The sequence below is a fragment of the Lissotriton vulgaris genome, chromosome 7, assembly GCF_964263255.1.
Source record: "Lissotriton vulgaris chromosome 7, aLisVul1.2, whole genome shotgun sequence".
Lineage (NCBI taxonomy): Eukaryota > Metazoa > Chordata > Amphibia > Caudata > Salamandridae > Lissotriton > Lissotriton vulgaris.
Genome location: NC_141695.1, coordinates 1,398,559,000 through 1,398,575,596, shown reverse-complemented (window position 1 = coordinate 1,398,575,596; position 16,597 = coordinate 1,398,559,000). Strand labels below are relative to the sequence as shown.

Here is a 16,597-nt window from a genome sequence, read left to right as displayed (position 1 = left end):
ACAAAGGGCGCCCCTGTACTTTACACCCGATCCTGCTACAGTGCTGCAAATTGTGTGCTTTAACCTCCTTGTGGTTAAATGTCTGTCTCTAGGGTACTTAAAGTGTCCTGTAATCTGTGGTAAATCCCATAGTGAGAGTAAAGTAGGTTTAGATGGCTCTCCTAAAAAGGAGCTATCCACATATCCTTAGCCCTCTTAAAAGAATGCATTGGAGCCTCATTGGTTTCAATTAGAACAGAGTCCAGTGACAATGAATGATTTTGAGTATTTCATTGCTGCGCGTGCAAAAGGGAGTCACGCATGTTATTCTACTATTTGTAGAGTCTGTGCTCCGTTTGGGTTTGCACTTGCACTTGCATTCTTTTTTCACAACACTTCTGTGGTAACCCCTTTCAATGGTAGTGAGAAATCCTCAGACCCAGAGTCGGATTGGTAACGCGGGCATTGGGCAATGCCCGAGAGGCCGGTGTCCGAGGGCTGCTGTGGGCTGCTTTTTTGAGCAGCCTGAAGGGCTATTTGGGCGCTGTCTCTGTTCTTCTGATACAGTCAGCGGCCCAGTGGGAGTCTGAGTGGCCTTTCTAGAGGCGAATGGGTGCTCATTACCTCCGTTTAGCACAGGTATCACTCCCTTTGTCTCTCGAGCCGGCCCATTAATGTCTGCACATACTGAGCGGGGGCAAGGGGCCTGAGTAGAAGTGGCCTCACTTGTTTCACCAGTGTAAACTAACACGTGCATTTTTTTAACACCCCCCCCAGTTTTTTTTATAAGATTACACCAACGCAGTGATATGAGGAGTGTTTATGCAAATATGGGCTGATTTTTTTTTTGTGTGCCCGGGCCGATTTTCATTCCCAATCCAACCCTGCTCAGACCCCTTAAAGTAATCTGGTTTATTAGAACAGTTCCTTCAGATACGCAGAAACTGCCCATAAGGCAGATTGTCCCTTAGATTTATTTGGTGATGGTTTGAATATTGCTAGAGGGTATTTCTCTCACTGTTCTTTCTGAAGAGGGTAGTATATAAGTGATCACTATCTGCGTCGATGGCAATGTCCAAAAAGCCTCTAGCCTCGGAGCTGTACTGAATGGTAAACCTTATATCTTGTGATCTTTCATTTAACATTTTTGAACATTTTAGAGTAGTCCATCTCATGAGGACATCATCAATGTACATGGGAGCTACTTTAGGGGAAATCTGTTTACCAAGACTCTTATTCTTTATCAGTTGAAGGAGTGATACGATCTGTGCATCGTGACAGGGAAAGATAAATGAGAGAGTGGGATATAGATGAGCTATAAAGTGAGGGGAAAGAACAAACATGAGATGAAAAGAAAGAAGAGGACAAATCTGATCAACAAACATGAAGAATCAAGGAAAGGAAAAGAAGACACAAAAGCGAAAAGAGGGAGAATCTACATGAGGAGTAGAACTTGCAGGAGAAAAAGCAAAGCAGAAGTTGACTGATGGTGCAAAACAAATAAAATAAAAAAGAAACTCCTGAAAGCGCATATAGAGAGACATGGGAAGGGCAAAAGGAAGAATTGAAAATGAGATAAAAAAGAAATGCATAAATATGAGGTATCAGAGATAACAAACGAAACAGGGGACAGAAATAGAGAGACAGAAAGGATCAATAGACTGAGAGAGAGGGGGATGTAGGTACAGGCGAAAAAGCCATGAGAATGAAACAAAGAAACGCTAGCAAAGAGAGAGCAGGAGGCAGACAATGCTGGAGGGAGTGGAATGCAGCTGTTGAATGCAAGAAGGGCAAGGCGAGAAGGATAGGCAATAATGGAGGTGAGCAAAGACTTAATAGGATAAATGAAGAGATTGTACATGTATTCAATGGCTGAGTAGTGGTGCAGATTAGGTGTGGGCGGAAAATCCGTTCCGCTCGCGGATTTTGCGGATTTTCGGGAAATCCGCAATCCGCGAGATTTGCGAATTTCCCGCAAAATCCGCAAATCCGCGAGCAGCGGATTTTGCTCGCGCTGCTCGCACTGTTAGCGTGAGTTCGCGCCCCGCGAATAAGTGCGAAATTGCAGAAATACGATCTTGGCAAAACTGAAAGTAACTACTTACCAGGTTCAAAAGTTCAGGCACATCATTAGTAGCCATTTCCTGTAGGGCTTCCTGAGGGGCCCCTCCAGAGTTCAGTTGCCAGTTGAAACTATTATGTGACCCTGCTCTGAACCTCAGAATAGTTACACATATGCCACAAAGGTCCTGAATTACAGCTAAGGGAGACAAGCAGGAGCCAGGCTGGAAGTTAAAATCCATTAATCAGCCCCTAATTCATTATTGTCAGTTGGGGCAGGGCAGGTGTTGTAACTAATTTTGCAACAATGAAAGCACTTAGCAAGTGCAAAAGATCACTAATCAGGGCGCACTAAGGAAGCAGGTGCCAGCTAAAAAAATATTCTGTGACACATTAATCAGCCCCAAATTAATTCAGGTCACTTGAGGCAGGGAAGGTGTGCTTTGCTTTGCCGAAAATAATGTACACTGGACAACCAGAGGGTGTAGTGATGAAACAGAGGGTGGCATGGGTGGGCCAGAGGGTGGCATGAGTAGTCAGAGAGTGGCAGTGGTGACAGAGAGTGGCAGTGATGAAGAAGAGTGTCCCAAACAGGCTGGACACGTAGAAACAACAAGTTCGCAAAACTTGCGACCCGACAGGTAAGTTCGCAAATTGCGAAATTGTAAAAACCCTCGCGAACTGGCAGAAACACGGGCGAACACAAAAAAAAAAAAAATCCGCAAATTCGCGGGAATTCGCGGATTTTGCGGATTGCGAATCCGCAAATCCGCAAAATTCGCGGATTGCCAATCCGCAAAATCCGCTCATGCTTAGTGCAGATGTGAAGCATGAAATAAAAAGAGATGAGTGAATAAAGTACATGACTCTGTAGAAGGGAAAGGGTTAGGACAGAGGTAGAGTTAGAAGGGACATATTAATATGTCATATAATCGAGAAATACAGAAAGTGGATCACGAAAGAGCGAAGAAGAAGTGAGAGAACCCAGAAGATACAATGATCATAGAACATGAGAGAGAGAGGTGGAAGCAGATGGGAAACTGGAAGATATGTGGAGGTGAGAAAAACAGGAATAAAACTCAGCATGACTTAGAGAGCTCCTGCGAGAATCTTAGAAACAAAGTGCGCGAATTTGAGGCAAAGAGATGCTTTAAATTGTACATTTAAGCCACTGTTTGATGTAAATAATTTAGTTGAAACTTTATGTACCTATACACCTATGCTGCGCTTGTCTAGAAGACATTCGTGTGTGTTCCTTGTCATTATGTTAAGCCATGTCAAGTGTATGCTGTGCATTGTGGCAATGGGGAAACCCACAAGTAATAGGTTATATACACTGGGGTGTGTGAAAATCAGCTTCATGCATCAATATGTAAGCGAGGGTAAAACACTGATGCTGGGCTTTGTAAGAACGATTCAGAAAAGGGGGTGGTGATGAACAGAGTGTCTGAATTAAGCAGACCACTCTTACCCAGTCCAAAGATCAGGGCTTGATCCATCACCGTTTTTGAGCTCACTGCACCATCCCAGCTCAGAACTTGGCTATATGCAAATTAGTCTGACCCTGGCCCAGTGCATCATGGGAACAGGGCAGACCAAACTACAAAGCCAATTCTTATACTGGGAAGGAAACAAGCTTCCGGGGACCAGTTTCTGGCATTTCAGCCGTCTTCGGCCCGGCTTGCTTGAATCCTGATGGTGCAATGAGCAAGGGACTCACATCTGAGTATACCCTTCCACGCTTATGGTGGACAAAAATGATTCAGAAAAGGGGGTGGTGATGAACAGAGTGTCTGAATTAAGCAGACCACTCTTACCCAGTCCAAAGATAAGGGCTTGATCCATCACCGTTTTTTAGCTCACTGCACCATCCCAGCTGAGAACTTGGCTATATGCAAATTAGTCTGACCCTGGCCCAGTGCATCATGGGAACAGGGCAGACCAAACTACCAAGCCAATTCTTATACTGGGAAGGAAACAAGCTTCCGGGGACCGGTTTCTGGCATTTCAGCTGTCTTCGGCCCGGCTTGCTTGAATCCTGATGGTGCAATGAGCAAGGGACTCACATCTGAGTATACCCTTCCATGCTTATGGTGGACAAAAATGATTCAGAAATGGGGGTGGTGGTGAACAGAGTGTCTGAATTAAGCAGACCACTCTTACCCAGTCCAAATATCAGGGCTTGATCCATCACCGTTTTTTAGCTCACTGCACCATCCCAGCTCAGAACTTGGCTATATGCAAATTAGTCTGGCCCTGGCCCAGTGCATCATGGAAACAGGGCAGACCAAACTACCAAGCCAATTCTTATACTGGGAAGGGAACAAGCTTTCGGGGACCGGTTTTTGGCATTTCAGCCGTCTTCGGCCCGGCTTGCTTGAATCCTGATGGTGCAATGAGCAAGGGACTCACATCTGAGTATACCCTTCCACGCTTATGGTGGACAAAAATGATTCAGAAAAGGGGGTGGTGATGAACAGAGTGTCTGAATTAAGCAGACCACTCTTTTTTTTTTTTTTTTGTCCTCATTTCACCAAGGTGAGTGCAAATGAACACTAGCATCCCCATACCGTCCTGGGCGCCCAGGGGTGAAGTTCTTGCTTTACCTGGGCCGACCAAGCCTGCCCCCTTTGTTCCGAGGCATGGTGTAATCATAGGACAGTTTAAGACATCATATCATATCAGCCTAATTTCTTTTCCCCATTCCATTAAGGGTGCCCAAACAATACTATTTACATTGAGTGCCATGACGGATTCAAATCGTGCTATTCTGAGTGCAGCTTGAAGCCAACTTTCATACAGGGGAGGACTAGTATCCTTCCATACCTTACATATCTCCCTACGTGCAATTATAATACAATTAAAAAATAAAGCCACCTGTGCCACCCTTAGTACACCTATAAGATCAGCGTCTAAACAGAACATCACTCTAACTGTATTTAAGGTAAGTCTTATCTTGAAAATACTCTCCATTGCCTTCTCCACACTTAACCAGTAGGGGCCCAAGATTGGGCAGTCATAAAAGACATGGATGTCATCTGCCTCGATTAATCCACATCTTGGGCACCCCGGGGGCGGGCTAACAAATTTCGCAATTTTTTTGGGGTGTGTAATATAGCCTATTGATTACATAAAAATGGTTCTTCTTAAGTGAGGCAGATCTAACATATTTATACAAATATTGGAGAGATGTATCATACAGGGTGACTGAGGCAGCCTCCAAAGATGACAAGCTCCAAACCAGATAGAGTGGCTGGGCATGGGTTTCCTCTGCCTCTAGGGTTTTTTTGTACCAGAAACCCACTTCCTTCTTTTTACACCCAGGAGCTTGAAGGGCGAGCTCAATATCCCAATTACCGCCAATGTTATCCTTCTCAGCAGAATACCATGAGCAAAGTTGAATATATTTAAATTTGGAAAGGGAGTCCCCCATCTTAGATCTCAACACCTCCCACGGGAGAACCCCCTCTGATGTTATCAGATCCGACCAGATTGTTATTCCAGCTCTCCTGATGGGAAGGGACAGACCGTCCCTTAGACAGAGTGGCAGTCCCGGCGACTCCCAGATTGGGGCAAAATCAGAGTAGTATTTTATGCCCCATTTTACTTTTGCTCTCCTCCATACTGAAAAGGCAAGTTTTAAAACCTTAAGGCACACCTTTTTGTAGTATCTGGGTGAGCTGAATTTATACAGGAAACCGAGCCCACCCCCCTCTAGATCCACCATTGTGTTCAGAATCTGTCCCCAATTAGAATTATCAGGACTAGTAAGGAGGCTTCGAATATTTTTTAACTGAAACGCAAAGGCATACCAGAGGACATCTGGGAGCGCAAGACCCCCCTTTAACAATTTCCTTTTGAGTTTTTTCCAATATATTCTGGACGTTTTGTTTGCCCATATGAAACTACCTATTTTCCCCTGAATTTTCCCCAAGATTTTATCTGAGAAAATCAGGGGTATCGTATTGAATAGATACGTCAATTTAGGCAAAATAACCATCTTGACCAGGTTGACACGGCCATAGATTGTAAGAGGGAGGTTCTGCCACCGCAAAAAGAGATGATCTATGTCCTTATCTACCCTTTTTACGTTTATCTGCACTAAATTGTTTAGGTCTGACGTTATTATTATGCCTAAGTATCTGAACTGGGTATTTTGCGCAGCACCCCAATTATCTACTCCCCAGCTCATTGTTTCAGTTTTCGAGGCATTAATCAGATACCCAGAATACTGACCATAGTCACTCATAATTTCCTCTACTCTGGGAAACACCTCAGCTGGATTGCAAGTGTAGACCAGCAGATCATCTGCATATAACGCCAGCTGGCAACTATATTCCTTAACTGTAAAAGGTGTAATCAGTTCATCTATCCTCAATGCCTGCGCCAGAGGCTCTATATAGATGTCAAACAGGAGGGGCGACAGAGGGCACCCCTGCCTAGTTCCCCTCCCTATACTGAAGCGAGTGGTCAGAAACCCATTCACTAGGATCGCAGCTGTAGCCCCCTCATAGCACCCTCTCATCGCCTGGATGAAGATTGTACCGAACCCCATGGTACTCAAAAGATCCCAGAGGAAGCCCCAATTAACACGGTCAAAGGCCTTGGCGGCATCATATGCTGCCACCGCCAAGGGCTCCGACCGTGCTACCGCCAGATCTATGCTTCCTATTAATTGCAGGGTCAGCTCTTGAATGAATCTACCAGGTATAAAACCCCTTTGATCTGGATTGATGAGTAGAGGGGCCAGCTTAGCCAATCTCCCTGCCAAAATACCAGTAAAGATCTTATAGTCTGCGTTTAGCAGGGAGATAGGCTTGAAGAAGTCTGCTTTAAGAGGATCTTTCCCTGGTTTCAATATAAGCACAATTGTGGACTCCTTCCAAGATGGCGGGGCCCTTCCCTCTGAGCTATAGACGTAGTTAAATAGTTCACAAAGTCTTGGTGCCATAATATCTTGGAACACCTTGTACACTTCACCAGGAAGGGCATCCGGCCCTGCGGCTTTGTTGTTTTTTATTTCTTATTATGAAGTCTTATTTCTTCCTCCGTGAAAGGGCTATTGAGCATACCCCGACCTTCCTCCGTCAGACTCGGCAAAGCCTTATTCTCCAGCCAGCGCAGAGTATTTTCAGAGCTGGGAGAGGATTCCTCCTCATATAGTTTAGAAAAAAGGGAGAGTAAGCGCTTTTCCATCTCTTCCTGATGGCAGGAAATGGTACCCTGATCATCAATATTCAGTTTATTTATATTGTTCCTGACTCGATCTGCTCTGATCTTTCTGGCCAATACTGCCCCGGCTCTTTCGCCATACTCATAGTTCTCCATAGAGTGAACGGCCCACTGTGCCTTAATTTTCAGATCTAACATACCTCGATACTCTGAGCCGAGGCGATCTATTTCCAGTGAGATCTGTACTAAATTGTCTGCCTGGCTGTTCACTCTTGAGGCCTCTAATAATGAAATATTATCTTCCAATTTTTGAACTTCTTCGCCTCCTCCCTGTTACATGAGCTAGTCAGACTGTGGAATTGGCCTCTAGCGTGGGCCTTATATGCATCCCAGACATATTCAAGTGGGGCTGAACCAATGTTATCAGAGAAAAAATTAGTAATGGAAGTGCCTACAGCGGAAACTATGCCTTGATTATTTAGAACGGTCCTTTTTAAAGTCCACCGGGGGATTGTTGTGCCCCTGACCCTGCCCACCAAAAGAGCAAACACAACAGGGGCGTGATCAGACAAGATGCTTGGGAGAATCTCTATATCAACCAGGGCCTCCAAACCTAGTCTATCTAGAAGAATGTAATCTAATCTAGAAGCATGCCCATGCTTTTTACTAAAATATGTAAAGCCCGGGGCTGTCCCCTTCTTTCCAGATAGGCCTGATTGATTCCAGGCATCAATCAGGCCTATCTCGTGCATCATGTTCACCATAGCACGACGTGATCTTGGGGCCGAAACATACTGACTATGATTAGAACGATCCTGTCTCGGGTCAAGGAGAACGTTAAAGTCCCCCCCTACAATCATGGGAGAGGTAACTTCCGTCAAGTTGGACTGCACTTTTAATAGACAGGTGGGGTCGTCTATATTTGGCCCATAGTAAGACACAATTGTCAGTTCACTGCCATTGAGATCAACCTGCGCGGAGACCCATCTTCCTGTGTGATCAGTTAACATTGACTTTATGGATCCTTCACTGCCTGCCTTAATCAGGATTGCCACCCCCTTAGTTGCGACCGTTTGGCCTAAACAACAAAACGCCCCTACCCATCTAAGTTTCCCGAAGACCTCTTTACCCTCGCTGGAACTTAGATGAGTTTCCTGAAGGAGGATTACTCTGGTGGCAGATTGTTCCAGGTATTTTAAGATCAACCTACGCCTCAGAGGACACCAAAGCCCATTAACGTTCCAGGATATAAATGCTGTCATATTACTAGACATCAGATAGCCTCAGTCCCCTCCTCCATACTAAAATTATGGGGTGATAAGTAGACCACTCTTACCCAGTCCAAAGATCAGGGCTTGATCCATCACCGTTTTTTAGCTCACTGCACCATCCCAGCTCAGAACTTGGCTATATGCAAATTAGTCTGACCCTGGCCCAGTGCATCATGGGAACAGGGCAGACCAAACTACCAAGCCAATTCTTATACTGGGAAGGAAACAAGCTTCCGGGGACCGGTTTCTGGAATTTCAGCCGTCTTCGGCCCGGCTTGCTTGAATCCTAATGGTGCAATGAGCAAGGGACTCACATCTGAATATACCCTTCCATGCTTATGGTGGACAAAAATGATTCAGAAAAGGGGGTGGTGATGAACAGAGTGTCTGAATTAAGCAGACCACTCTTACCTAGTCCAAAGATCAGGGCTTGATCCATCACCGTTTTTTAGCTCACTGCACCATCCCAGCTCAGAACTTGGCTATCTGCAAATTAGTCTGACCCTGGCCCAGTGTATCATGGGAACAGGGCAGACCAAACTACCAAGCCAATTCTTATACTGGGAAGGAAACAAGCTTCCGGGGACCGGTTTCTGGCATTTCAGCCGTCTTCGGCCCGGCTTGCTTGAATCCTGATGGTGCAATGAGCAAGGGACTCACATCCGAGTATACCCTTCCACGCTTATGGTGGACAAAAATGATTCAGAAAAGGGGGTGGTGATGAACAGAGTGTCTGAATTAAGCAGACCACTCTTACCCAGTCCAAAGATCAGGGCTTGATCCATCACCGTTTTTTAGCTCACTGCACCATCCCAGCTCAGAACTTGGCTATATGCAAATTAGTCTGACCCTGGCCCAGTGCATCATGGGAACCCGTTAAAATGTAAGGGGCAGATGTATCAAGATACCATTTTGCACTTCTCAAATAGCGATTGTTAAGGAATCGCTATTTGAGAAGTGCAAAATGGTATGTATGTAGAATTTCGCTACTTATTAGCGATTCCTTAGAATTCCTTAATTGCGATTAGCAAATTGCTAATCGCAATTAAGGAATAATTTCCCATTCATTTCTATGGGCCAGGAGGCCCGTAGGAATGAATGTAAATTTATACTCAATTTGCGATTAGCAATTAGCTAATCGCAAATTGAGAATAATTTCAAGGGTGCAAGGGTGTCTTAAGGACACCCTGCTGCACCCCTGAATTTGATATGTGTACGCATATGGCGCACATACATGCCCTAAGGGCACGTATGAGCGTCATATGGCACCTTTAGAATTTAAAAAAAGTGCTTTTTGAAAAGCATTCGCAAGTTACCACCAACTACAAGTTGATGGTAATTTGCGAATTCTTAGTCAAAAATCGCAACACTGAAATGCTTGATACATTTCAAATATTAAATCGCAATTTAATCGGCGTGGTTCTGCCGAAGAGTACACGCACCGCCACAAGAGCGCCACACTCTCCCGAACTGAACCCAAGTGCTAGAACCGATCACACGGACCAGGGAGAGAGGTGCCGCCGAGGACTGGACCTTGGTATTGGTCCCGGGTCAGCCTGAAAAGGGGCTGACATGGGAAACTTCAAAGCCGACAAAAATTGGTTTATTGGAACAGCGAGACCAACTCACCGCCCACTGGAGGGTTTAATCAGCAGACAGCCGTCAGGACCACAGGCTCCACAATGCAACTTGAAAATGGAAAGTCTCCACAATGAAATGCCTTCGGAGGAAAGGTAAACAAGTTAATTAAACATCGAACTGTGGAACTAAACGGACTGCCTGTCAGGTGAAGGACACCACTTGGAAAAGTTTCCAAGGGAAACGAAACGCGTCGTAAAGTCCTGAAATCACGTTGTTCGCCTTTAAATAAAACGGCAATAAAACGAAGTCATGTGTGCGACTCAACTGTTTTCCGTGAGGGAAGATGTTTTTTTGACAATTAAATCGGCGTGGTTCTGCCGAAGAGTACACGCACCGCCACAAGAGCGCCACACTCTCCCGAACTGAACCCAAGTGCTAGAACCGATCACACGGACCAGGGAGAGAGGTGCCGCCGAGGACTGGACCTTGGTATTGGTCCCGGGTCAGCCTGAAAAGGGGCTGACATGGGAAACTTCAAAGCCGACAAAAATTGGTTTATTGGAACAGCGAGACCAACTCACCGCCCACTGGAGGGTTTAATCAGCAGACAGCCGTCAGGACCACAGGCTCCACAATGCAACTTGAAAATGGAAAGTCTCCACAATGAAATGCCTTCGGAGGAAAGGTAAACAAGTTAATTAAACATCGAACTGTGGAACTAAACGGACTGCCTGTCAGGTGAAGGACACCACTTGAAAAAGTTTCCAAGGGAAACGAAACGCGTCGTAAAGTCCTGAAATCACGTTGTTCGCCTTTAAATAAAACGGCAATAAAACGAAGTCATGTGTGCGACTCAACTGTTTTCCGTGAGGGAAGATGTTTTTTTGACATTTAAATCGGCGTGGTTCTGCCGAAGAGTACACGCACCGCCACAAGAGCGCCACACTCTCCCGAACTGAACCCAAGTGCTAGAACCGATCACACGGACCAGGGAGAGAGGTGCCGCCGAGGACTGGACCTTGGTATTGGTCCCGGGTCAGCCTGAAAAGGGGCTGACATGGGAAACTTCAAAGCCGACAAAAATTGGTTTATTGGAACAGCGAGACCAACTCACCGCCCACTGGAGGGTTTAATCAGCAGACAGCCGTCAGGACCACAGGCTCCACAATGCAACTTGAAAATGGAAAGTCTCCACAATGAAATGCCTTCGGAGGAAAGGTAAACAAGTTAATTAAACATCGAACTGTGGAACTAAACGGACTGCCTGTCAGGTGAAGGACACCACTTGAAAAAGTTTCCAAGGGAAACGAAACGCGTCGTAAAGTCCTGAAATCACGTTGTTCGCCTTTAAATAAAACGGCAATAAAACGAAGTCATGTGTGCGACTCAACTGTTTTCCGTGAGGGAAGATGTTTTTTTGACATTTAAATCGGCGTGGTTCTGCCGAAGAGTACACGCACCGCCACAAGAGCGCCACACTCTCCCGAACTGAACCCAAGTGCTAGAACCGATCACACGGACCAGGGAGAGAGGTGCCGCCGAGGACTGGACCTTGGTATTGGTCCCGGGTCAGCCTGAAAAGGGGCTGACATGGGAAACTTCAAAGCCGACAAAAATTGGTTTATTGGAACAGCGAGACCAACTCACCGCCCACTGGAGGGTTTAATCAGCAGACAGCCGTCAGGACCACAGGCTCCACAATGCAACTTGAAAATGGAAAGTCTCCACAATGAAATGCCTTCGGAGGAAAGGTAAACAAGTTAATTAAACATCGAACTGTGGAACTAAACGGACTGCCTGTCAGGTGAAGGACACCACTTGAAAAAGTTTCCAAGGGAAACGAAACGCGTCGTAAAGTCCTGAAATCACGTTGTTCGCCTTTAAATAAAACGGCAATAAAACGAAGTCATGTGTGCGACTCAACTGTTTTCCGTGAGGGAAGATGTTTTTTTGACATATATATACATATATATATATATATATATATATATATTTTTTTTATAGTCCTAATGCATACTGTGAAGTATTGGACTATATTGGGAGCACCTTTTGGGAATTATCTGTGAAAAAAAATGCTATTGAAAATCGATCGTGTTGCAAAAGAAACAATTGGCTCCTTATTTCTCAGGAATGGGCGCCCAGTAAAAATTATTTTCTTCATGGCTGTATTAATTAAAATTTGTGTGATGTGAAAAAAACATGCAATGAGGCCCTAACCCGTTAAAATGTAAGGGGCAGATGTATCAAGATACCATTTTGCACTTCTCAAATAGCAATTGTTAAGGAATCGCTATTTGAGAAGTGCAAAATGGTATGTATGTAGAATTTCGCTACTTATTAGCGATTCCTTAGAATTCCTTAATTGCGATTAGCAAATTGCTAATCGCAATTAAGGAATAATTTCCCATTCATTTCTATGGGCCAGGAGGCCCATAGGAATGAATGTAAATTTATACTCAATTTGCGATTAGCAATTAGCTAATCGCAAATTGAGAATAATTTCAAGGGTGCAAGGGTGTCTTAAGGACACCCTGCTGCACCCCTGAATTTGATATGTGTACGCATATGGCGCACATACATGCCCTAAGGGCACGTATGAGCGTCATATGGCACCTTTAGAATTTAAAAAAAGTGCTTTTTGAAAAGAATTCGCAAGTTACCACCAACTACAAGTTGATGGTAATTTGCGAATTCTTAGTCAAAAATCGCAACACTGAAATGCTTGATACATTTCAAATATTAAATCGCAATTTGCCATTTCTTAAAAGCCTCGCAATGTTAAGGAATCGCTAAATTAGCGATTCCTTAATATTGCGAGGCTTTTTGAATGATACATTCCAAATCCCGTTTTTTTTGTCGCAAACGCTGCTATTTTCCGAATCGCAGCGTTTGCGACAAAAAAAACGGATGATACATCTGCCCCATAGTCAGTAATACTGAAATCGTTATTCATTGTGCTATACTGTCTCTCTGGTTGCATAACATGATGTTGTCAACTATTTATCTGTTTTCCTTGGATTCCAACTGTCCTGTTGAAACCCCTACTGATATGAGGGGGCACCTCCACACAATGGGAAGCTGGGGGACTGTACGGGAGCCACCTCATACCCTTCATTACACCACTGGCAGACCACTTTTGTTTCTCTTCCTCATTCGACCATCAGTCAAAGTCCAACTCGAGGAGTTGGCCCTGTTCTCTTCTGCCCGGGGAACTGATGCGAATGCTTGTTGACTGTTTCGACCCTTATTTCGGCAGTGCTAAGGTGTAATCATTGGCCAATTGCTGTTTGGTTGCCAGGTGATAAAGGGATTCCTCATTCTCTTGACTGACTTGACCTTACGAGCCAAATCTAATTGACTAAAATAGCAGAGGGAATTGAGCCAATCTGACACCAATGGAGCATCAGATAGGATCAACTTTCTCCAGAGTCTTACTTCTTTTTAACAGAATCAGGAAGAAACTCATGGACTCAAGATTCTTACTCAGTTCATCATATGATGTGGATAGATCGGTCCCAAATAAATTCAAACTCCGGCTTACCTTGACTTCAAATTGACTTCAAATGCCATGACTTCCTTTAGGACTTTCTTTACATCTTTCCAGAATGGTATTAATATGGGGCAGTCAGGCTACAAGCATATACTTATCCTGGGCCACCAGTCAACCACACATCCTGCATATTGGGATTTCCTGCAGAATTCTGGCCTGTTTCAGAGGCGTCCGGCAGGCTCTTTAAAGAGTGAAAAAAGTATTGCTGTTTAATGATGCCGGTTTTACAATTGAATAAAGTAAACTCAAAGATACTGGCCATAATGCCTCTTCCGAAAGCTCTGGCAAGTCTTTTTCCCTATATCTGACCAGTCTGTGTTAATTTTGCTTTTCCATGATCGACAAAATTAGCTAAAATTTAAACTACTTGCCCAGGCGAGACAAAAGAGGGATGACCCTCACAAGTACAGCTGTTGTTATTGGACCAAGATATCTGTTATTTTTTTCTTTGAAATGATCTCAATTTATTCTACTCTCTTAAAAGCTACCTATAAAATGGCCCCTATGAGTGCATTGAATGAAACCAGGACTTGCATAATTCAGTCAAAAGTTTTCGTGAGTCAGTTTGAAATACATAATGCTACATCATAAAATAAAATAAGCACATTAGTAAAACACTTTTATAACAAGTTTTGGAAAAAGCCAATAGGTCTTGCCTCTGATATTCAGTAGCAGAATTATTGACTCTGTCAATACATGTTTGCTCTGGCATAATTTATAATTTATTATTAATTTATCGCTTGAAAATAACGATTGGCCACCTAAAAGCGGTAAAGTAACAATAAAGTATGAAAACAAAAAATCCAAGATGGCCTGGCTTTGTGTCAACACAAATCTGTAGATATGTGCATGCAATGGTGGCCATCTTGGGATGCTTTTTTCTTTTTCTTTATGACAAAAAAACATTCAAAATGGTCACCCATTCAATAGGCTATCCTAATTTCTCTGCATCATGTACTGACTTCATCATTTATGCTGATCAACCATAACCAATGTATGTACCTTTTGATTGACTTATGCCCTACTATTGTTACTGATGACAATAAAAATATTTTTAAAAAATGGTCACCCATTGGTAGTCCCCGTGGACTATGTTGGCATGCAAATGGCAGAAGTAAGAGTTCCTGCAGCACTGTGCAGCTGTTGGGCCCTCAGTAAACAACTTTAACAAAATGGACGAAGAACCGGAGGGTAGGGGGAGAGCATCTGGTGATGGAAAGCGAAAGGCAGAGAATACGGGGGTAGGGAAGTAGAGACGGACAAAGACGAGAAAGAGATGTGCTTCCATAGAGTACTAAAAGAGAAATAAAATAGGGACCTGAGGAATAAAAAACAAGGTCCCTCATATTTCCAACAGTGGTAGATACAACTCATCCAATCACAAACAATGATAAAGCAGAAATGCACCAGGTGCAGGGTAGTGACAAGAATAGAGAGGAAAGCCCTTCGAATAAGCAGCAGGGAACTGAAATAGAGAAGAAAGTCAACCAAACATGACAAAGGCCTAACACAAAGCACACTTTAAACTATATGATTTGTTGAGTACGGGATAAGGTGCTATCTGTGACATACAGTTTAAGCTATTTGTAGCAATACTTGCAAAAAGCATAAAAATATCAAAGAAGGAACCAGGTTCATTCTTTTGTTTGTGGATCTCATTATCCTAAATCAACAAAGAGTTGAGCAGACCTACCAGTCCCAGAACTCAAAGCAAGAAACATCCGGGACCCTGACTAACTCACACGTGGCATGCTGCTCAAAAATATCATTGGCTCTATGTTTGCATTAATATACATTGCACTGAATATGTTCCTTTTCGCAGTATGGCGACCAAAGAACCAGTGCCTCGCCTGCCGCTAAAGATGGTTCGTGGCTACCCTTTGATGCACTACTTTGCTGAAAACTATGCCCAGGTGGAGAAATTTCAGGCCCGGCCAGATGACCTGCTGATTTGCACCTACACTAAGTCAGGTGAGTCTAGCTTGTCTTTTTCTGGCTCACTCCAGCCACAGGGCATGAGGAACACACATCAGGTCCCGCCTTTTAGTGAACCTTCTCCGATGTCCCTCGTGCTCAGTGAGAGACATCAACTCAATTACCAGGGACTCTATCCTGTCTGGAAAGATTCCCTCCTACCTTGTACCTTCTATAAACAGGGGAGAGATGCTTTATGCCGGCTGACAAGAGAGTTGGGTCGGGGGAGAAAATAGGAGGCGCCTTGGCATCCACACCCACTACCTTATATTTCCAACTAGGTTATTTCAGTCTACAAAGATACAGCTACTTAAGGTTGCTTCTTACTAATCCAAAGTCACTCTTGGCCAGCGCGAGAAGGCACTTGTTCATCTCTATGTACGCTGCTACTCTTCTGGGGTCACTCAGGATCTCCCACGACTACCTACCTCGAGACTCCTCTGAGGCAACTCTGCTTCAGGCAGCCCCACCCCTCTTACCACAGCCTCATGAAACAAGCCTCCCTCTTCTGAAGCCCTTATAACATAGATGACAAAGTGTTCACTGTCCCTGGGGAGTCCCTCCTGAGCATCTATGCCTCCAGTATGGTTTTTTTAACACAATTGTGGTGACTTCTTGCAGGTACCACCTGGGTCAGCGAGGTCATGGAGATGCTGTACTTTGATGGTGACACTGAGAAGTGTGGACGGGACATTATTATTAACCGAGTGCCCTTCATCGATCTCGCCGTCCCTGGGATGGAGACAGGTAAATCATGTTTATTGGGGTTTCAAGAGTGTCACCAGGAAGTACTCTGTGGGATAGTGTGAGAGCTTGAAGTGGATAGTGCTGTGTGCTCTACCAGATTACTGGCACCTCAGCTTTGGAATAAGCTTCCCCTCTCTCTTAGGAAATTAGACAATCTGCTGTCCTTTAGGAAGGGTCTGAAGACCTGGCTTTTTGGTCTTTAGTCTGTCTGTGTTTTACGGTCTCCTCTACAGATCTACATAGCGCCGGGACATCTCGGCCC

General features: G+C 44.4%; 1 protein-coding gene across 2 annotated transcripts in view; it reads left to right on the top strand.

Annotated features, from left to right (window-relative positions):
• LOC147705715 (sulfotransferase 1 family member D1-like) overlaps positions 1-16,597 on the top strand; it is a 346,408-nt gene that overhangs the window by 160,453 nt on the left and 169,358 nt on the right. For both annotated transcript variants that reach the window (XM_086932143.1, XM_086932142.1), the window contains exons 2-3: positions 15,437-15,585; positions 16,210-16,335. In XM_086932143.1, the coding sequence (XP_086788269.1) occupies positions 15,438-15,585; positions 16,210-16,335 (274 nt within the window). In that variant the 5' untranslated portion in view covers position 15,437. The remainder of the gene's footprint in view (positions 1-15,436; positions 15,586-16,209; positions 16,336-16,597) is intronic.